At 39.3% G+C, this 23,824-nt stretch overlaps 1 protein-coding gene across 1 annotated transcript in view; it reads left to right on the top strand.

Moving 5' to 3' along the window:
- Positions 1 to 23,824, top strand: part of LOC110156660 (thrombospondin type-1 domain-containing protein 7A-like) — a 594,009-nt gene that overhangs the window by 467,123 nt on the left and 103,062 nt on the right. Inside the window, exons 20-23 of the mRNA XM_055163373.1 lie at positions 3,679 to 3,684; positions 3,771 to 3,904; positions 5,379 to 5,532; positions 21,241 to 21,382. Of these exons, the coding sequence (XP_055019348.1) occupies positions 3,679 to 3,684; positions 3,771 to 3,904; positions 5,379 to 5,532; positions 21,241 to 21,382 (436 nt within the window). The remainder of the gene's footprint in view (positions 1 to 3,678; positions 3,685 to 3,770; positions 3,905 to 5,378; positions 5,533 to 21,240; positions 21,383 to 23,824) is intronic.

The raw sequence follows: 23,824 nt of genomic DNA on the forward strand, positions 1-23,824 counted from the left end.
TTTAAGGCCACAATGTTGTGAGAGACCTTTTCTTCTATATAAAGTGAATTAGGACCCAGAGAGCCAAAAGCACTTCCATGCTCATTTCTATTCACAATATGGTGCCTAGCTGGTTAGATATGTCCATTTATATATACCGTCTATAATTTCAGACCTGGAATTGCCAATCTCTGCTAAACTGAAAGTAGGTCTTAACTTGAAAACTACCACTTCATGACATCACAAGGTGGAACAGAGCATTTTGAGCTTGGAGCTGTAGACAGACTCATAATAAAGGATTACTCAAACATGTATGAATGAAACAAAACACAACTCCAGGTCTGTTTTTGGTGAAGAACAACATTCTAACATAGTTTAAAGCTCACAAGAGTACATTTTGCCTAATATAAGACCTTTAAATGCAGTTAGTCGGTAAAATCATTTGCCCACTAGTTCAATTCCTCATCTAAAGCATCTAGATGAATGTTCAGACTCAAATATATTTTTCTAACTTTCAAGAAATATTTTTTGTGTGAAAGTAAAAGTTTAATTTTAGTCCGTGGCATTTTATCAGCTGAGTTTTTGCTGAGTACCTCTTGAACTAAAGTCGAGTCTTTAAAGGCCAAGCACCTTAATCACTGTAAAAAAAAATAGCAGCTTGGTTCACAAAGTTTATGCAGCTTCTCCATGTACTTTTTTTTTTTTTTTTTTTTTTTTTTTTTTACAAGGGACACTGAAATACTGTAACATTTAACAGGTCCATATTAAACTATTTTATGATCTATGTTAAATGTTTTATACAGAGCTGGAGCTGTGTTCTGTTTCATTCACACATGTTTAACACACAAATCCTGTATATTTATGTTCTTCTCTCAAATGGAAAACATGCTGTCCCACCTTGTGATGTCATGTGGTAATACAGGAAGTGCTCCACTGTGTTTGTAAACTCTATACACCTCACTTTGTTATTTTCAGCCCTGCCAATCCCATTAAGAAAAGGTAAAAGGCAGGCATTTTGGTAACACTTCATAATAACTACACCTTATTTAGCCTTAATAAAGCATGAACAAAGACTTAATTAATAATGATTCACACTTAGTAACGACTTAATTAGTACCTGAATTGGCACTTAACTTGAACTTAATTCGCCTGTGCTGTAAATAGTTACTCAATACTTCTTAATTACTCATGAACTAACCATTTTCATGTTTACAAATGTATAAGTCATATGTATTAAGTACACATTTGAGCATTTATTAATGATTAATAAGCTATGAGAGAATGATTTACTTATAATGTAATGCAATGATCATTCAGGCAGCTGTTATCTGTTAGTTAAGTCTTTCTGAGAGCTTTTCTAAAGTGAAGACTAATTATGCTTTATTAAGCATTTGTTAAGGTTGGTCAAATTCCAGAGAAACAATAATGCATTACTAGTAAATATACATTTACAAATGCACACACAAATGGTTAGTTCATGAGTAATTAAGTAAGAAATACTTATGAGTAACTATTTACAGCACAGGCGAATTAAGTGCAAGTTAAGTGCTAATTCAGGTAGTAATTAAGTAGTTACTAAGCGTGAATCATTATTAATTAAGTCTTTGTTCATGCTTTATTAAGGCTAAATAAGGTGTAGTTATTATAAAGTGTTACCGGCATTTTAATTAGCAAACTACACTTCCTGTGTTACATGTAGAGCTGCTCGGTTATGGAAAAAATTATTACGATTATTTTGGTCAATAGTGAAATCACGATTATTCAAATGATAATTTTTTAGTTATATGATGCATTTATTCAGCATTTAATAATAATAATAATAATAATAATAATAATAATAATAATAATTTACGCAAAGCTTTCAAATTGAAAATAAATATTGGTTACATATATGAACCTTACAACAGTTTTGCGATGTATAAAACATAAAATGAATAAAATATACTTTGATACTTTGAATACGCCATAGAAAAACATAAATATATCCAAAATAAATATATATCCAGCTGTTCTACAATCTCTATATTTAAAAATAAAAATAAAAATACTTATTTATATATAAAAAATATCCCCAAATAAACTCTCGATTATATGTTTGGAGATCATTTGACACACAAATCGAAATTGAGATCAAAATTTAATTAATTGCACAGACTTAGTTACATGTGTATATTTTTCTTCTATTAAAGGTCCTATATTACACAAAATTGACTCTTGTAACCTTTTAACCAAGTTAGAATGTTGTTATACAGCTCAAAATGCTCTGTTCCACCCTGTGATGTCATCTAGTGGTAGTTTTCAAGTTAACAGCTACTCTTTATATTTAATTCAGTAGAGATTGGAAATTCCAGGTCTGAAACTATCCAGTAATTCTAGTGAAGGTGTATGGAGTTTAAAAACACAGTAGAGCACTTCCTGTATCACCACATGACATCACGAGGAGGAACAGAGTGTTTTCAGTCTGAGAGAAGAACTGTTGTATGTGAACGAAACAAAACATAACTCCAGGTCTGTTTGTGAGGAGGAAATTCATTCTAACACAGATCAAAAAATGGCGTAACACGTGCCCTTTAATATCTCCATCTTAACATAAAAAAAACATATATTTATTCATAAAAAAGGTTAATGTAGTGGAAAATCATAAGGACTCCATTCAGTATCCATGACAACTGCACTTGTTTCGTTCTTTAATGTCATCTAATTATCTCCACTTTTCTGTTTTTACTGATGTTAAGTGGTTTTGGTGCCCTTTTTCATGCAACTATGTCGACAGCTCTATATTAAAAACTGTCAAATCTGTATCATAATAAAACTTCTACTCTGCACACACTGTCATATTAAACTCTTAATGTGGGAACTTAAAGGTTACAATGTTTTTATCTCATCAGAAACAGACCTGGAATGTGTTTTGTTTTGTTTCATTCACACAGGTTTGATTAATCCTTTATTATTAGAGCTCAAAATGCTCTGTTCAGCCTAGTGATGTCATGAAGTGGTCATTTTTAAGTTAACAGCAACCGTTTACATTGTGTTTAGTCGAGTGTGGAAATTCCAGAGCTGAAATTATTCAAATGAGTGGAGCGTTGAAGCAGTTCCTGTATTACCACATGACATCACAAGGTGGAACTGGGTGTTTTCTGTTTGAGAGAAGAACTCAGCCTAAATCTGCAGGGTTTGGGTGAACGTGTGAATGAAACAAAACACAACTCCAAAATCCGTGTATCATTTTTTCTGTCAATGTGTGTGTCAGTGCTGTCAATCAAACCCATTATTAACATTATCTGGAGCCGACCATCGGGAAAGAAGGCACCTGATCGTACTTTTATTGTGGTTCATATCACGATTTAGGGACAAAATTGCAAAATAAAAACACCAGAATCATGTTCAAGGCTCACAGCAGTCCATGGATCCAACTTACAACCATGCTCACTTCTTGTTTTGACAATCTAGCAGGTCAGCGATGTGCAACTATGGTGTTAACTCCCTTCAAAAAAGAGCTTTGTTTTGGATCTTATTCCACACTTTGCTCTATCTTCTATTCAAATTAAGTATTCTGCAAATGGAGTCTTGACTTTTGAACTGAACTGAACTGAATTTTATTTTATTTTCAAATGCTTTTCTATCTGCATTGTCTCACCTTTTTATATCTTTTTCCTTTCTTCCTCCCTTACTGCTTCCTGGATACATCATGTGACCCAGGCTCAGGTAAGAACGGCACAGATGATGAAGTCCTGATAGTTGTGGGTTACAGGTTCTGTTCTGACCCTGGTCTCTGGTGGTCTTCTCTTCAGGTGTACGAGATGGTGCCGTGCCAGAGTGACTGTGGGCAGTACGTGTGGGTGGCTGAGCCCTGGAGCGTGTGGAAGGTCAGCAACGTGGACCTGAAGGAGAACTGTGGAGAGGGGGTCCAGACCAGGAAAGTCCGGTAAGTCCACCAGAGCTTTTTATGATCAGATGGTCTGATGTGGGTTTATAGACATGCTACAGCAAGGACAACACATATCAGACACTATCGCATTTACTGAAGGAACACTTTGATTTTATGCTCCCCCCTAGTCCTCCAAACCCTCCTTACTCTCCCCTTTAGTCCTTCAGATCCTCCTCACTCTCCCCTTTAGTCATCCCGACCCTTCTCACTCTCCCCTTTACTCCTCCAGACCATTTTCACTCACCCTGTAGTCCTTCAGACCCTTCTCACTCTGGCCTTTAGACCTCCAGACCCTCCTCACATTCCCCTTTAGTCCTCCAGACCCTTCTCACTAGCCCCTTTAGACCTCCAGACTCTTGTCAATCTCCCCTTACGTCCTCCAGACCCTCCTCACATTCCCCTTTAGTCCTCCAGAACCTTCTCACTAGCCCCTTTAGACCTCCAGAGTCTTGTCAATCTCCCCTTACGTCCTCCAAACCCTTCTCACACTCCCCTTTAGTCCCCCAGACTCTTCTCACTTTTACCTTTAGTCCTTCAAACCCTCCTCACACTCCCGTTTAATCCTCCAGACTCTCCTCATTCTCCCCTTTAGACCTCCAGACCTTCTTCACTCTTCCCTTTAGTCCCCCAGACCCTCCTCACTCTCCCATTTAGTCCTCCAGACCCTTCTCACTTTCCCCTTTAGTCCCCCATATTCTCCTGACTCTCCCCTTTAGTCCTCCAGACCCTTCTCACTCTCCCCTTTAATCTTCCAGACCCTCATCACTCGCCCCTTTAATCTTCCAGACCCTCCTCACTCTCCCCTTTAGTCCTCCAGACCCTCATCACTGTCCCCTTTAGTCCTCCAGACCCTTATAACTCTCCCCTTTAATCTTCCAGACCCTCACTGTCCCCTTTAGTCCTCCAGACCCTTATAACTCTCCCCTTTAATCTTCCAGACCCTCCTCACTCTCCCCTTTAGTCCTCCAGACCCTCATCACTCTCCCCTTTAATCTTCCAGACCCTTCTCACTCTCCCCTTTAGTCCCCCAGACCTTCTTCACTCCCTTTTAGTCCTCCAGACCCTTCTCATTATCATCTTTAGTCCTCCAGACCTTCTTCACTCTCCCTTTTGGTCCTCTAGACCCCACCCTTTCACTCTCCTCTTTAGTCCTCCACACCCCGCCCCTCCTCTCTCATCACTCTTCCTTTTAGTCTTACAAGCTCGCACCCTAAATCTCCCTTTAAGTTCTCCTGACTCCTCTGCTCTTCCTCCCTCTCATTTTCCCCTTTAGTCCTCTAAGACCCACCCCTTTAGTCCTTTAGGCCCCGCCTCTTAAAGGCTTTGAGTTGTTGGATATGATTAGATTTGCATTATGATTACTTTTTAACATTCACATCTGGGAGTTTATATGTTCTTGCAGTCTATTTTTTATTTTATTTTATTTTGTTTTACCATCTCTGACCATTTCGGACCTTCTCGTCATCTTCAGGTGCATGCTGAACACCATCGACGGGCCCTCGGAGGCAGTGGACGACTACCTGTGCGACCCGGAGGAGATGCCGCTGGGGGCCAGAGAGAGCCGGCTGCCCTGCCCCGAAGACTGTGTGCTCAACGACTGGGGCCCCTGGAGCCAGTGCAGCCTGGTGAGGGACCCCTGACACTGCACACACCTACAGACACACACAAACCACAAACCACAAACCACAAACCACAAACCAGCCCAGTGTTCAGATCACACAAGGAGACATGTACTGGGCTGTGCTGATAATATGCAGCTGATTCATCAACATTCCCTGCGGTGTGATGCTAACTGTAGGCTCTGCTCTGTCTAAACCTTTGTTATTAGTTAGACTTCACCCACACTCAGTTTTGTGTTGTGATAGCGCTCTGAAGGGGGAGTGGGAGCAGGGAGTAACAGGAGGGGGGACTCTAACAGGTGACATGGCGATCTAAATGTATTTTTGTGTTAGCAGTCAATACTAGGGATGGGCATGATTAGTCGATTAATCGATAATTGATCATTAACGAATTTCATCGATTACGTAAATTTTAATCGACAAACCGAATGCAGGTTGCTGTGTGTAGCGTGACCAAACGGGGGTCCGTACATGTGTCTCTCTGCACTCAGAAGGAGCGAGCAAACACAAACAGTCAGTCCACCTGCAACGTACCGAAGTGCATATGCGTATTTAACGATGACTTGTACAAGAAATTCCACACTTTCAGTTGCATTCGGGACAAGTGTGAGTCCATGTGCACAGTGTATAAAGCAGCACATATGTTTCGGTGTCCAGTGGGAAAAAGTTTTACCAGGTGAGAGTCGCGCAATGTCGATGACGAGTCTCCACCTCCCTCCCCCCGTACGGTGTCCTGGTTTTGACAAACACAAATCTGGTCACACTAACCTGTATTCCACTGAGTTAATCCGACAGAAGTTGAACCACATCAGCGACACAAGAGCTGTAGTTTTATCTTCGCTTAGTTTATGCAAATTAGCGATGCGGTTTTAAGTTTTGTTTCTGTGAGAGTTGAACAAAACTGAATTAAACACATTATAATGTCAAACGGGCTGATGTGGCTCTAGAGTCGTTTCGGTTTATTTGTCGTAAAGTTGAATTTATTTATGCAGATTAGTAGTGCAGATAGTAATAATAATGATGATCCTTTTAATATAAAAACGTTAATGATTAATCGATAATCGATCGTTAATTCTCTCGACGATCGATTAAGAAAATTTCATCAAATGCCCATCCCTAGTTAATACCCTACTGATATTTTGCAGCTGATGTTATCAATGTTTCTTGAGGAAATCAAACTCTTAAACAGGACCATGAACGCTTTTATTGATCACAGGCTCCTGAAAATGTCCTGTTTAAATCCAGTTAGACTTCAATCTGAGTTTTCTTTTAACACAGTCTGACCAGAAAGAACTGGTTTAGTTGGAACTACAACAGATTAGCTGATGTTAAACAAGATTACAAAATTACAGTCACAAGTAAGGTAGCTAACATGAGCCAACAGTTTTTAAGAAAGTAAGTAAGTCACTCTCACCTTTTTATTGAAAACTCCTAAACAGGACCATTTTGTGTTTCCCTTAATATGCAAGGAGTTTGACATCATTTCGCAGGCTAATAATTTGGCAATTGATTTGGCAGTTGAAATAACCAATATTTTTTTGCAGAATGTATAGAAACAAGTCAAGATTTTATATTGAATGTTTTATTTTTGTTCTGTTTTCAGGTTGAGCCAGGTTGAGGTTCACTTCCAAAGAGAAGTCATTTTGCGTCTTGGAAAATGCTTGCACACATATGTAAGACTGCACAGTGTTGGGTGAGTGTGTGCGAACATATTCCAAAACGCAGAATGACTTCACTTCGGGAGTGAACGGCCCAACCTGAAAACAGAACAAAAACGAGCGCAATCAGAGATAGCAACCTGGTCCCCCATGAGCTATTGGTGGGGGCTTGTGTGATGATTGGGGGAATATTTTAGGCCGCAGATGGTTCAGAAATTGCAGAAATTGTCTATCCTTTATAGAATGACCAGAGGAGCAGTGAGGGAAGACTGCATTATTCCTCATAGAAAAACTGGATTTGGTCAGTGTGTTTTCTCTTTCGCCATCAGTGGAACTCTGTGCCTGAAGCCATCAGAACATCTCCCTCATTCTCTGCTTTTAAAAAGAGGCTTTTAGAAACGCAAATGTGTGAACACTAAAACTTTTATTGTATTTTTGCAATCTTATTGTACATTTGTGTAATTTTTGATGGGTAAGTTTTAAGTGTATTTTCTTTTAGGATGCCTTTTTGACATCTGGCAAAGGGACTACCGATGCAAATTAGCTCTTATCAGCGAACTGGGGCACATTTACATTGCTCTGATGTTGATTAATGTGCATTGTCCCTTTTCATATATATAAATAAATACAATTAATTTGAGAAAAGCTTAATATACTAGACCGCCCTGTTAGTGGCGCATTGCATACGTCACGACCAAATAGCAGCGATTGGTTAAATGATAAAAAGTACCTGCCTACCATCGAGCGAACAAATTCTAACACTGCCAGGTCAGACGGTTTCTACGAAGTGAAACCGTCTGATGAATCTGGCTAGTGTGCAGGTGCAGGACCAACAAGGCCAGATAAAACAGAAATAATAAAAGTCCACACACCGTTTCAAAGCTTCCAACATGAAATTTATTAGCACAAATTTTTGGGACAGCCTGTATGTGTGGATGTAGCCCCCAAACAGACGATCCTGCACTGGGCCCCGTTTATGCCGTTACCGGCCCTGTGTTTTTGACCGCAGACTCCCCTCTCCCCCCTCCGCTCTGTCTCTCCACACTTCAGCGACCCTTCTGAGATGTTCCTCAGCTCTTTCTCCTGTCATCCGTGCTCTGCTCAGAATTCACTGTGGAGATGGAGTGGAGATAATAAATGTGCCACGAGGAAACGGATGGGCCAAAATACACTCCATTACATGTGAATCACAGTCTCCACGGAGCAGAAGAGAAGACAAAATCCAACTTTATCCTCTGCTTAGGCTCCATTTTAAATTCAACAACACAATACAAAAAAGGAAATAAAAGGTGTACTATGGAAGATAATTCGTTTCATCAGATTTTGAATTTTAAATACCACTGAATTTCTCACTTTGGATTTTTTAACTCTGAAAAAAGATGTTTGATTTATTTTTATTCTGAATTTTAATTGCTGAAATTTGAAGTTTACGTGTGTGTACTGTTTTAAATTCAAAATAAAAAAATTCACCACAGATATTTTCAAGTCCTCAAATTCAACAGTCAAAGTTCAGAATGTAAAATTCGCAGTGAAAAAAAAATCACAGTAAAGATCCAAGATGCCAAGGCAGAAGCAATCGATCCAAAGTGATCCGATCTAACTTAGTAACCAACAGGAAACAAACAGGAGGTGCAGTGAAGCGATCTGATTGGTCAGAATTAGCCTCATTGGAACCTCATCTCAATGATTTCTTAAGTGTAAACCCCGCCCACAGATGAGAACAGCCAATAGGAAACAGCCTCTGTCCTCCTCACTCACATGATCGATTGCTTCTGCCTTGGCTGTGTAATTTTTCACTGCGAATTTTACATTCTGAAATTTGACTGTTGAATTTGAGGGCTTGAAAATATCTGTGGTGATTTTTTTTTTTTTTTAAATATAGTACACACAAGTAAACTTCAAATTTCAGCAACTAAAATTCTGAATAAAAATAATTCAAACATCTTTTTTCAGAGTTAAAAAATTCAAAGTGAGAAATTCAGTGGTATTTAAAATTCTAAATCTGATGGAACAAATTATCTTCCATATGAACTGTGTTAACTTTTCTGGTTGCAGGTACAATACCCGCTTGTTCTCCATGGAGATGTCATAGCTTTGCCTGAAATGTCCCAGAATGGCATAAAACGTCTTTGTAAAGCACTGATTCAGTTACAGGAGTTTCTATTGTAATACTTCGAGAAACATGCATTCTTGAGTGGGGTCGCCTCTCCGCAGATCTGACCTGTAACTTGGCGTTAACATCTCCATGGAGACAAGCAGGTGGCTCACCAGAAAAGTTACAGAGTCCGTCTTTAAATGCAAATCGAGACAAAATTGTAGCATCTAAAAAAGTATTTGTAAAAAAGGAAAGAAAACAAAAATGGGTGACGTGTCTTGCTCATAGACACAACAACCTTTTCCTCATACCTTGGAGTGTTTTATTTTTATTTAGGAATAGTTTAAACCAGTGTAAACCACAATACACTTATGAAAATGTTAAATCCAGTGCAGAAGATGTGATGAGTTGCAATGAATAACAAAACTTAAAGAGGAGGTATTTTGGGGCTACCATATGTCATGTTTGAGTAATCTAGAGATCTCACTCATGCTCTATTCCCCTTCTTACAGTTAACAGTAGGATTCTGTTCAAGACTCCGCCCACAAACTGACATCACCCACACTCCCACACAGCAATTTTCCATAAATATACAAAAACATGATACAAAACTGTTGACTACAACTTCACAAACCTGATGCAATGTGCAGTAGTTTCATTAGCAGGATGCACGCTGATTGTGTTGTGATAGAACTCTGCAGGGGGAGTGACTTAGCATGGGAAGCAAAGGGAGGGGGGACTGTAAAAGATTAATACTTCAAATGAAAAGAGAAAAGGCAAACCAAAGTTCTTGTAGAGATGCAAATGCAAGGAACAGTCAGATAAAAGTGAAAAAATGCATAGCACACTCAGATGGCCAATGTCCAAAAGATTTTATAATTTATTTATTTTTTAAATAATGTTTCAGCCAAAAACCCTTCATCAGATATTTTCCTTGCTTTGGATCCTATCATACTGTGATCCAAAGCAAGATCTGACTAAGGCTTTTTTGCCAAAACATTATTTAAAAAAAAAAGCTTTTGGACATTTTTTCGCTTTTAACACTCATTAATTTTCCCTGTGTGATGCTAACTGTAGGCATGCTCTCTTTGAGGCTTTGTTACACTTGAAATAGAACTTTATTTTAATTTAATTTGGCCAGAAAGAGCTGATTTAGTTAGAACTACAACAGGCGAACTGATTTGTGCACTTAAACAAGTCCCTCTTAAATAGGGTGACCAGACGTCCCTTTTTACCCGGGACAGTCCCACTTTTGAGCCTGTGTCCCCTGTCCCAGTGGATTTATCCAAAACCACAGGACAAATGTCCAAGTTTTATACAAGAAATGTCCCATGTTTTCCTATTTTTGACCGATTTCATCCCTGCCAACAGTAAAGAGAGACATAAATTGTAATTTGTTTTGATAAAATACTAGGGGTGGGACTTGATTAAAAAAATAAGCTAATTAATTACAGGCTTTGTAATTAATCAATCTCACTTAATCATATAACAATATTTGCCTTACTCATTTACTCATTTTTCTTCCTGAAGCCCGTCATTAGTTGGAGTTTGGGCTGAAGCTTCTTGTTTGTACTCGGACCAGACCTGGTTCTGTTCTCGCTCTCACAAGTTTTGCATTTAAATGGTATCACAAGGTTGAGGAGCTTCTGTGAGATTTTAATAGAAATTTACTGTTCAACACACCCAGAGCTCTTTCACGCTCCATTGTTTTTGTAGTGGGAACTGTGTGCATCAGTATAAGTGGTGTACCACGACATGACAGAGTCCTGCACGGGTCCATTTTTCGTGACCCACACCTGCGCAGTACAGCACCACACCCGCCCGTTAACCCGTTAATATATCAAAGTTAAATCTGCACCCACCCAGACCTGTTGACATTCCACCTGTTACCCACCTGTGCCCGTGATAAATCACACAAATTAAAAGCATTCTAACTGGAGGTACTTTGGGTTTTTTTTTTTTTTTTTGTTTTTTATGCGTCTCTCAACAAACAAACACAAGAAAGAGTAAGAAAGCTTTCAGAAATATTTGTGTGCATAGGATAGAAGGTGAGAGCAGGCGGAAGGACCAGTGCAGAGCTCCATGCCCCACAGAGCTAAGTGCAGCTGCCGCCCAATCACAAATTGGGGACACCCTGCTCCACAGGCTCAGGGTTCTCTCTCTCTCAAATCCAAGATTAGTCCTGGTGTAGTCCTGGTTTAGTCCTGGTGTAGTCCTGGTTTAGACCTGGTTTAGTCCTGGTTTAGTCCTGGTTTAGTCTTGGTTTAGTCCTGGTTTAGACCTGGTTTAGTCTTGGTTTAGTCTTGGTTTAGTCCTGGTTTTAGACCTGGTTTAGACCTGGTTTAGACCTGGTTTAGTCTTGGTTTAGTCCTGGTTTAGACCTGGTTTAGACCTGGTTTAGTCCTGGTTTAGACCTGTTTAGACCTGGTTTAGTCTTGGTTTAGTCTTGGTTTAGTCCTGGTTTAGACCTGGTTTAGTCCTGGTTTAGTCTTGGTTTAGTCCTGGTTTAGACCTGGTTTAGTCCTGGTTTAGTCTTGGTTTAGTCCTGGTTTAGACCTGGTTTAGACCTGGTTAGGAACTAAACCAGGTCTAAACCCCCCCATACCTGCCCGTAAAATTCCAGAACATTAAAACCCACCTGTTTGAGCAACTATTTGTGGGTATCCATTAGGTACCTGACCCGGTGCAGGACCGGTGCGACATGGTGCACTCACAAACGTTCCGCGTTTTTTTGCATACAAACTGCCATAAAATGCATTCATCTTTTTCATGCATTATTTTCTTTGTAATTAATTAATTGTAATGAACGTGCTAAACACCCACCCTTATAAAATACAGAAAAGCTGCTTAAAAATGCTCAAAACACAAAGAAAATATGACTATACTGACTCACACATCACCGTGAATAAGAGTGCAGAAGAGTTTTCCTTAATGACGCTCTCGATTCACAATTGTATTATTACCAACCGCCTCAAACCAGGGCTGTCCCAGTTTTTGATTATGAAAATCTGATCACCCTCTTTTCTAATAACATCACAGTCACAAGCTAACACTTTTTCAGTCAGTCACTCTCACCTTTTTGTTGCTCAAACTCCTAAACAGGACCACGAATGCTCGGACTGATCACAAGCTCCCGAAAACGTGCTCTTTAAATCCATTTTGTTGTTTTTCTTGAGTTTTCAGAACTTAAAACATATTTGCAAAGTATCAAGAGAAGTGTAATCCTCCCTCTTTAAACAGTATAAGTCAAGTAGAAGTAAAGGGTATGATTACAGTTTAGTTTAGACGGAGCCTTTTAGCTTATAGCCTCGGCTCCCGTTGAAAACATCCAAGTGCTGTGTGGGCATTTCAGGAGCTCGTAAAGCCACTGGAAATATGGAGTTATCATAATGTGACAGAAATATGGCCAGAGGAGGAGTGTGTGGTGATGTGGTGAGGAGCCGCAGACAAGGTCACAGCGCTCTCAGTTATTTAACGCACTGTACGGATAATGATTCTACAGCAGCTCCGGCTCTGAAGGCTTTAGAGGAGCGGATATAAAGTGTGTCCCATTCATTTAACAAGGCAGCAGAATAAAAACGGGGGATTTAGAGGGGTACGCTGACAAAATAAACGGTCGCCGTTTGTGGTGCCGTATTACGCAAAATTGACTCTTGTGAGCTATAAAGGTGCGTCGTGTAAGTTTTCTGGTGCAGGGTCCATCACCTGTTTGTCTTCGTGGTGATTTTATTGCTTTGTCTAGAGTGTTCGACGGTCGAGATTGAGGCTACGTTTATATGATGACGGTCTGAACAGAAGATGCAAAAGTGGCTTCGCGTCTTTTTATTCTGGATTTTGACGAGCATTTTCAGGAAGAAATCTGCGTGGATACGGTGATGCAAAAGTGTGTGGAATTGGATTCGTTAGGTGGTGATGTATGTGACGTAAACGTGTACACGACGTGAGCAAATCTGACCAGAGTTTTGCGTCTTGGGCAGTGTAGACGGAAACATTACGGCGAAGCGCATTAAACTTTTCCACTCTGGACGGTGGTTTCAGATTTTTGCGTTTTTAAGTCCCAAAAACGCTGTCACCATCTAAACAAAAGGTACTACTGATAAAATATTTTCTCATTTATACCTGCAAGCGTTCTCTTGTAAACAGGCCCTAAAATCTATCTCAAGGGAGACAAGTACACGCTACATTACAGGTCTCATCTGTGGAGAGGCAACCCTATTCACAGAGAGAATGATTGTCATTTTTGGCAATAGAAACACCCATAATGATTAATAGATGTGTTTAATGTCATACTGTGGAACATTCTAGACCAGGGGTGGGCAAACTACAGCCCGGGGGCCATATGCGGCCCTTTAAACCTTTTAATCTGGCCCACCAAACTTGAATAAATTACAATAATAAACCTTGCTGATGTTTTATTTTTCCAGCATTTCCAGCGTTTCCCAGTAGATGACTATATATACATTGAGGTGCAGCGTATTATGTTGGCCGCAGTGCTTTATGGGAAAGTATTCTTTCGGACTAGCTAATGACAGGAGTCATTTTCGGGCAGCGTATTCGGACCATGAGTGAGATAGAAGTGTTCAAGACATAAGCCTGCACTGTTTCCATTTTGAATGGGTTAAAAGCAAAGTCAAAAGACTTAAAGACGCTGTGTTATAAATCATAACGTATGGAGAATCTTATAAGGGTCTGGGTTTACTGCATGCAGAAGTGTTTACGCACATAACCTCATGGCATGATCTCTGTTTCTGAATGAAATCTAAGCACTCAGGATTCACGCTTGTCTGTGGTGTGCAGTGGAGTAGACCTGTTTCACTTTTTTTGTCCAAAAGTTGCAGCGCGAAGTGCAGAATACATCCTACATGAGCGTAAATACGAGTGCAATGGAGCCGGGCTCTTAACATGTCATGTCCTGTCTCCTGTCCGGCTCTTCAGTCAAATTTTAGAACCCTATGTGCCCTATGTGGGCCCCTCGAGTCAAAAAATTTGCCCACCCCTGTTTTAGACAAAACAACAGAGGTGGGACCCAGTCATTGTTTTGTAAGTCTCAAGTCTTGGACCTCAACTCCAAGTCAAGTCCCAAGTCAAATAAAGTCAAGTCCAAATCGAGTCCGGAGTCACTGGCCCATAAGACCAAGTCAAGTCCAACTCATCTGCTTTGAGCTTCAAGTCATTTCAAGTTTTTAAACCAAAATACCAACCAAATATAACTTTGGTTTTTGCAATTTATATGAATTTTAAGCTAAATTGTACTTGTCAGTCATGGTATATTTTTATGTATGAGTATTTATATTAGAGTTGTAGAAATACACATATTTCCTTTTTAAATGTTTTGACAAAATCTTAGTGTGAATCATTACAATAAGAATAGAAAGAATTCAGATTTAAAATGCTTAACAGTTATTTTGTCATGTAGTCTGCACTGAAATGGAAGAATCATGTAGTTCTCTCGGTTTTACTGTATTGTACTGTACATGACTGTAGTACATTTGACGATACTGTTTCATCCAAAGTAACAAACAAAGAAGTGGTAGAGTCATGTTCCAGTTTGTTCCTGTAAAATTCAGCACCACATTTATCAACAGAAAAGAGAAAAGTATTTTCTAAAAACATATATTTTTTTAGCAGAGGCATCAAATCTTCTCAATCTCAGTCCTAAAATCCGAGTCAAGTCCCAAGTCACTGACCTTCAAGTCAAAGTCAAGTCCCAAGTCTTAGTCCATTTTATCAAGTCAAGTCTCAAGTCCTAAAAATAGTGACTCAAATCTGATTTGAGTCACAACTTGTAAGTCCTAACCTCTGCAAATCAATAACATCTCCATGGAGACAAGCAGGTGACGGACCCTCCACCTGAAAAGTTGCACAATGCACCTTTATCTGATGTTAGGATGTTCTTAGCTCCTCAAAAACATACCCAGAGTTGTGTTTTGTTTCATTCACAGGTGTTTGAGTAATTCTGATTTATTAATCTGTTTACATGTCAAAAGCTCAAAAATGTTCCTTTCCATCTTGTGATGTCATGAAGCTGTAATGTTCAGATTAACAGCTACTTTTTTTTAGGTCACTGTTAAGTTGGACAGTGGAGCACTTCCTGTATTACCACATGACATCACAAGGTGGATCATAATGTTTTCTGTTTGAGAGAAGAACTCAGTCTAATTGTGCAGGGTTTGTGTGTTAAACATGTGAATGAAACAAAACACAACTCCAGGTCTGTTTGTGATGAGGAAACATTAGAATATTGTGTAATATGGGCCCTTTAAAAATGTAAATGTACCACAGCTCCCATTTCAAGTAATAAATAATTAGAAATTAAATGTCAAGTGGCCTGTTATCCATGGGTTTCAGAATCATGAAAAATTAGGACCATTGCCAAAGCGATTAATAATTTAAAATACAAAGTAATCCATTTGAATGTGAAAAGGTTCTCAAAATGTTGCATATAACAGGAAACTGAAACCCATTAATATTTTAGTGTCCCCAGCATAATTTTAAACTCCAAAATGTAAATGATGCAGTCATTAGCTTTTATGCTAATACATGAGGCAAATTTATGCATTAAATACAGCAGCAAATTCTAAAGAGGGTCTCTTCAGGTATTCTTCAGTCTGCTCTGTGCATCTTACATGTGTTCTTCTCATAATGAGGCATGAAGACCTCCTAGAGAAGGTCCAGAGGAAACCTCAGGTGACTCCTCCTCACCTGCAGGAGCAGCGGCTCTACACCGAGCACTGGGAAGGGTTACTGCACCATATTAAGGGATTAATGTATGTTTAACCTACAACATAATATGAAAAGAAATATGAGTTGCATGCCTAAAGGCCCCATAGACCTGATTTTTGACCCAAGAGTGAAGATCTTTTCTGAACTGTTAGCCCCGCCCACTTAGTCCCTCCACTCACAAATTAATTTATCTTCTGTTATATCTGCCAAACTTAAAGGGTAACTACTACACCAAGAAGTTTATGCTGGATTCATTCAAATCAACAGACTGAAGTCATTTAAGGTTTTTACTGAAGCCATACCAGCTTGTCAAAGCCTGATCCCATCAGATCTCAGAAGCTAAACAAGGCCAGACCTGGTTAGTACTTGGATGTTAGAACGCTGGGAAAATCAGGTGCCACAATTGGACGCCAGTCGTAAAAACTGTTGTTGTGTCCTTAGGCAAGGCATTTCACCCACATTGCCTAGTATGAAAGTGGTGTGTGTATGAGTGTTGGCGGTGGTCAGAGGGGCCGATGGTGCAGATTGGCAGCCTTGCTTCCATCAGTCTGCCCCAGGGCAGCTGTGGCTACAACAGTAGCTTACAACCATCAGGTATGGAGTGAATGATGCTCTGTAAAGCGTCTTTGAGTGTCCAAAAAAGTGCTATATAAAACTGATTATCATTATTATTTGAAGCAGACATTAGTAAAAACCTGCAAATACATCAAAAGGATTAGATTTTAAACAAACGTGCATTTTACTAGCCTTTTTTCAGACTTTGAGTTTTCAGACACTTTAGTTTAAATAACCAATTAATTTTAGTCAAATCAAAATCGTAGAATATTATGGAAAGATGGCATCTGTTAGCCTTAAACAACATGAGCATGTGTCTAGACCAGTGTTTTGTTTTTTTTGTGGGGACCCATATTTTAAAAGTCACAATCCTTTGTGACCAAAGTCAATAGACATTATTCGTTCCTCCTCATTAATGAGGATATTTTATTACTCATTACTCAAGTTTTAAACAATGAAAAACAGTCATTGAAGCAGCAATAAAAGGATCCATAAGTCGTCTATTTGGACATTAAATATATATCAGGTATATAGGCAGAACTGTATATTGCAGACCTACATGCAGATCATGACAAGGCAACCTAAAACAAAAATTTTTGCGACCCGTCTGAGGGTCACGACCCAATCTTTGACAAACAATGATCTAGAAGACCACATCTCACAGCACACTGGTGTTACTCAGAGGTGTTTAATCATATTGTACCAGGGTCTCACCAACTGACAGCAGATAGTATTAGAATTCTCACTGACTCTAGGAGTTTTAACCATATTTTACTCTAAGCATGATCAAACTTGCACTGTTGCCTTGAAACTGATCCAAGTGAGTTTTGTAGTAAGTTGCAATGAATTTCTTTTACTATAAAGAATCTTTGCTCCAACCCAGCTCAAACTGATCTCAAATGTATATACAGTCGTGGATAAAATTGTTGGTACCTCTCTGGTAAAGAAAGATCAGCATTTTTTTACTGAAAAAACTTGAAACTAAGAAAAGCAATAATATATATTTTTTTTTTTAATCCTGAAAAATAACCAATGAAAATCAGCCACTGTTTTTGAATTGTTTTTCAAAAGAATTATTCAAAAAAACAAACTAATGAAACAAGCCTGGACAAAAATGATGGTACCCCTAGCAAAGATTGTAAATACTTGGACAACAGGGACATTTTAAATTTTGGTGTGTCTCTAATCTGCATCACATGTGTCTTCAAACTTGTCCTCAGTCAGTCTGCCTGTTTAAAAGTCATTGTGTCATTGTGCTGTTTGGAGATATGATGGGCACAACACTGAACATGGACCAGAGAAAGAGAAGAAGATGCAAAAATGAAGCAGACCAAGAAAAGAACACTGTCCCTACTGTGAAGCACGGAGGAGGCTTGGTTTTGTTCTGGGGCTGTTTTGCTGCATCTGGCTCAGGGCGTCTTGAATCTGTGCAAGATACAACGAAATCTCTAAACTATCAAGGTATTTTGGACCAAAATGTGTTGCCTAGTGTCAGAAAGCTTGGTCTCAACTGTAGGTCATGGGTTTTCCAGCAGGATAATGACCCAAAACACACAGCTAAACACACCAAAGAATGACTAAGAACAGAACATTGGACTGTTCTGGAGTGTTCTTCTGTGAGTCCAGATCTCGATTTCTACTGAACATCTGTGAAAGGAGCTGAAACATGCTGTCTGGAGAAGGAACCCTTCAAACCTGAGACAACAAGAACAGTTTGCTCACAGGAAATGGGTCAATATACCAGTTGACCAGTGAAATTGTTTGTTTGCATCAAAAGGTTGTGCAACAAAATATAAAGTTAAGGGAACCATCATTTTTGTCCAGGCCAGTTTCACTATTTTTTTCTAATAATTCTGTTGAACTACAGGTGAAAAGCAATGTTTGATTTTTGTTGGACAATTTTCAGTAAATTTTTATTTATTATCAGATTCAAGTTATTTCAGTGACCATTGTTGATTTTTCTTTCATTGCCAAAGGGGTACCAACAATTTTATCCACGACTGTATATGTGAAAATAAACTTTAATCAATGTATTTTTGGAGATGACAAAGTTTTAACCCCCAAAAATATAGTAAATGTAAAGATATTTTTTGCTTCAGAATGAATACTTTTCGATACTACAGTGAGTATTGATATATCAGTATTTGTCTCTACATTGTACTACACACTACATGATGATACTGAGTTTACCTGAAGTACAAATATACATAAACTGGCTCTTATAAACATTGTATTTGCTCGTATCGCCATCATCTTGTCACATTGTCTTTTCCTCTCTATCCCTCTCTCCTCCATCTGTGAAAGCCTCTGAATCAGTTTGAGGCCTATCAGCATCACCACAGCTACAGCTAATCACAGCCTATTCACTCCACACTCCCACAATCCCCCTCTCCACCGGGGTCTGCTCCTCCTGCGTGCGTGGGAGGGCATCATGTTTAATGGATGAGCGCGCTGATAGACTTATTCATAGGACAGTGCGCTCCCCCGGGCCGCTCTCCTTCAGGCGGGGACAGTGTACGCAGATGAGGGGACTCTGGGAGAGAAAAAAAAAATGAAGTTGAGAAATGGCCCGAGAGCAAATGTGTGGAAAAAGTGCTGATGTCTAAACTGCGTCCACTTAGCAAAGCAGCCGGGAAGTTTTACATACTGCCAACATCACAACGCGGGATTGCCCAGGTGGGGGTTCTTAAAGCAGTTTTTAAAGCTTTGAACCAAGTGAGAGTGGTATCTCTTCTCATTTACCCTCTCAAGGTTGTATTTACAGAGTTTCCCCTCTTTTTCACTGACAACATTTCAAAACTTTTTCATGACTTTTTCATGACCTAAAGTGAATTTTCTGTGACTTTACAGCACCTACATGTGTAGAAATAGCACATGTTTAGGGTTAAATATGAAATGTTAACCCTTTCCACTCCAGTTCCAGTTTTTTAACATTCAAAATACTGTCAGTGCATTTATTGTCGTCTCTCTTAAACAAAAGGGACATATGTTCGGAAATAATCATAATAGCCTATAACTTAACAGAATGATGTAGTTGTGTGAAAGAGATACTACAATTCTAGCCTGATTCATCAGACGGTTTCACTTCGTAGAAACTTTCTGACCTCGCAGCATTAGGATTTGTTCGCTCGACCCAATCGCTGTTATTTGGTTGTGACATATGTAATGCGCCGCTAACAGGGTTAACTGTATATTAAGCTTTTCCCAAATCCTGTAGGAAGAAGGACAATAACGTCTTTCCCCTTGATAAAATTAGCCAAACATTCTCTTTATTTCGGCTTTAAATCCTCAATCTCGAGAATCGTTGCCAACACTGAATGTATGTCTTCATCTACATCCATCTGGACCACTTTGTTTACTGTTGTGCTGGACCACAAAAGGGACCCAGACAGGAGCTTGAGTTTGACTTCACAGCTCTTCGCTGATTGGTCGGTGCGTGGTCTACAACTTCCGGGTTACGTCGATCCCGATCTACCAGTCTATCGCCAAGGTCGTGTGGGTAGATCGCGTTTGGACTCGGTCTTGTCTCTCACTCAAGGTCTGACACTCAACAAGTGTGATCATATTTCATTACGGCCGCTGCTGTTGGTAATAAACTTGTAGCGGGTGCAGGAGCGTGTGGGGCGTCTCAGTGCAGCCTGTGCGCTCATTTGAAACCCGCGGAGACTCTACGGCACATCACAAACACACACGCTCCCTATGCACGGCTCGTCTGCGACAGCGTGTGCCCTCGTGTACCAGCGTGCATCACAGGGCAGGTTCAACTTCCTAAACATCCTACCTGTCCATCTGCCTCACGTCAGCACGCCGCCCCTCGCCTTTTCATGCTCTCGCTCCTTCCTGCGTACAGCGAACACAAGCCCCCTCCCACAGTGCGGCTGATTAGAAGAGCAAGACCAAACGTGAAGCAAAAACCAGTCTAAATTTGTGTTCCAGTGTTGGCACAAAGCAGGTCTACAACATAGAGCAGATCTACAGAACAGACCTACTGCCACATTTGGCTGAAGTTTGTCTAACAAAAGTGCACAAATGCATCTGTGTTTGTCACGATGTGCGTTTGGTTTGGTAAACGTGCAGAGGCTGATAAATATCACTGCAAAACCAGAAAAGAATGTAACTCCAGTTTGGAACTTTAAAAAACAGGTTTAAAAATCTTGCTTCACTTTTTTCACAGTTTTGTGTAAAGTGCCAGAGGAAGTTCTCTTAAAGAAGAGGTTCTCAAACTGTGGGTGAGGGTCCAAAAAAGGGGCACAGAGTGTTTCAGTGCAGTTTGCTTGGCTTTGTATTAGGTAGATCATTCTGACTTGGCCATTTTGTAAGTAGCTCGCATGCTGAAAAAGTGTGAGCTCCCCTGATCTAGTGTATTCTGATTCCTGACCTAGTCGGCACCAGTGGCTACTAAAATACCATGAATTTTCCAAAACTTTCATTGAATTTACAAAACTCCATGACTTTTCCAGGCCTGGTAAATGACATTTTCAATTTCCATGACTGTGGCAACCATGTATTTAGAGTGATTTGAGCATTTTTGAAGGTGCACTGTGTAACTTTTCTGGTGGGAAAAGTTACACATCACCAGAAAAAGTTACACATCTATATATACAGTTTAGTAGTGAAAAGGGTAGATTTAGTGTTTATTTCCACTTTAATGGTTAAGTATTTTGTGGCTGTGATGTGTTGCAGCCGTGCACCCGGACGCGCTTCAGAGAGAGGACGGCGTACGTGCTGCGCTCGCCCAGCGTGGGGCGCCAGTGTCCCAACACCACAGACAGAGAGCCCTGCAGCCTCAACCTCAACTGCTTCAACTACTTCTACAACATCACAGGTATGTCAGAGTACAAATACTACATCATAAAGTACTTCTACAACATCACAGGTATGTTAAAGTACAAATACTACATCATAAAGTACTTCTACAACATCACAGGTATGTCAGAGTACAAATACTACATCATAAAGTACTTCTACAACATCACAGGTATGTCAGAGTTCAAATACTACATCATAAAGTACTTCTACAACATCACAGGTATGTCAGAGTTCAAATACTACATCATAAAGTACTTCTACAACATCACAGGTATGTTAAAGTATAAATACTACATCATAAAGTACTTCTACAACATCACAGGTAGTACAAATACTACATCATAAAGTACTTCTACAACATCACAGGTATGTCAGAGTTCAAATACTACATCATAAAGTACTTCTAAAACATCACAGGTATGTCAGAGTACAAATACCACATCATAAATAACTTCTAAAATATCCCAGGTATGTCAGAGTGCGACTACTACATCATAAAGTACTTCTACAACATCACAGGTATGTCAGAGTACAAATACTACATCATAAAGTACTTCTGCAACATCACAGGTATGTCAGAGTTCAAATACTACATCATAAAGTACTTCTACAGCATCACATATATGTCAGAGTACAAATCCTACATCATAAAGTACTTTCTACAACATTGCAGATATGTCAGAACGCAAATACTACCTAAAAAATACTTCTACAACATCACAGGTATGTCAGAGTATGAATACAAAATCATAAAGTACTTCGACAACATACAAATACTACATCACAAGGTAAACTATTAATTAGAATGTATAACCCCCACTTCCACCTGTGCATACTGTTGTTGTGTCCTTTAGCAAGGATTAAAACTATGTAAGGCACTGCTTCGGGTGGTTTCTTTGTGTGTACCATGTTCCCTGCATGAAAATAGTTCTCTTTTAATTCTAACAACCTTTTAACTGAGTTGTTTTCTTTTTAGATGAGGCTAGTCCCTCCTATTAATAGTTCATTTGTTGCTACGGCGATGGCTCACAGTGTGGTGATATAGAACTGTTGCCAGAACTACCTCTTCGGTCTTACAATAATAATGCACGCCAATTCTCATTATAATTCTCACTGACCATGGTGTAATTATACTTTTTTATTTTCTGCAGTCGTATTCTGGGTTGAGCCTTAGTTTTCTTAAGATATAGACTGAACCTACTACTGAGAGCTTTACACTTTTGTCTTTATTTATTTATTTATTTCGGTCACAGGTATATTTTGACATTAATTCACAAACAGTCATATTTAACATACACAGACCGAAAAGGTGTAGGCTGAAGCTTATTATGCCTACTCTTTATTCCTGTGTCAGAGCGTCATCTTGACACCAGGTCATCTTCAAAAATACAGCAGGAGGAAACAAACAAATCAGTAACAGAACAACAAAGTTCTACAGCACAAACTAAGTCTCATATTTCATGTATCTGTCCAGAGTTAAACATTTAAACTTCTTTATAAAGTGAAAGAGACTGGGGCACAATTTGAGGTTTTCTGTACAGTTGTTCCACAGCTCCAGCCCTTTAACAGATTTACAAAATTTCATAATGTTTGTTCAGATTTTCTTTTTGATAAACATGGTCGTGCCTCTGAGCTCATATCGGCTCTTTTGGATTTTGAACATGTTCTGCAAAGATTTTGACAGGAGATTGTTGTTTACTTTGAACATGATTTTCAGAGTATAAAGGTCGACTAAATCATAACATTTCAGCGTTTGAAGGTTTATAAATAATGCATTGGTTGGTTCGTTATAAGTTGATAATGTGATTGCTCTTGTTGCCTTTTTTGCAGAGTAAAGACTGGATTTGTATTAGTCTTATATGTATTATTCTTTATTATTATTCTTTATTTCAGACCACTGTCTCCAGAGTACCACAAAAAGTCTGTACTCTTTCCACTGCCCCCCAAAAGACTCAACTCAAAACACTCTAAATTGCTTGTTTGAATTTTGCCCAGATTGTTATGTCACAGGTAAAACTCTGGACGTAAATATTTAAGGCATTTACAAACAAGTTTTTCAGATTCACAGGTGAGACATTTTAGTTTGTAGCCGTCGTAGAAGTACATAAAAAAAAAACTTGGAGTCACATTTTGCTGTTTAAATGCACTTTGTAGAGGAAAACTACTCCTCATTGCAAAATGAGAAATCCGATTTGTCAACAGTTCTGTTTGTTAGCTCAGCCTATTGAACTTGCACTGAGTGTGGGGTTATATTAGCATAACCAATCAGGGCCGTAATGAGTGTTTTCACACCTCTGGACCTGACCTGGCTACCCCTGTTGTTTTCTTTCTTTGTTTTGATTTAGGTTTGAGGATAGAGTTATAAATGGGAAACAGATCATGTCTGAGGCCTCCATTTCTGTTCAAGGAAGGCTTCTCTTAGTGAGAAACGTTCAGTAGGCCGAAACTGTAAACAAAT

Source organism: Boleophthalmus pectinirostris, unplaced genomic scaffold (assembly GCF_026225935.1).
Source record: "Boleophthalmus pectinirostris isolate CB_2022bp ecotype Guang Dong unplaced genomic scaffold, ASM2622593v1 HiC_scaffold_6, whole genome shotgun sequence".
NCBI lineage: Eukaryota > Metazoa > Chordata > Actinopteri > Gobiiformes > Gobiidae > Boleophthalmus > Boleophthalmus pectinirostris.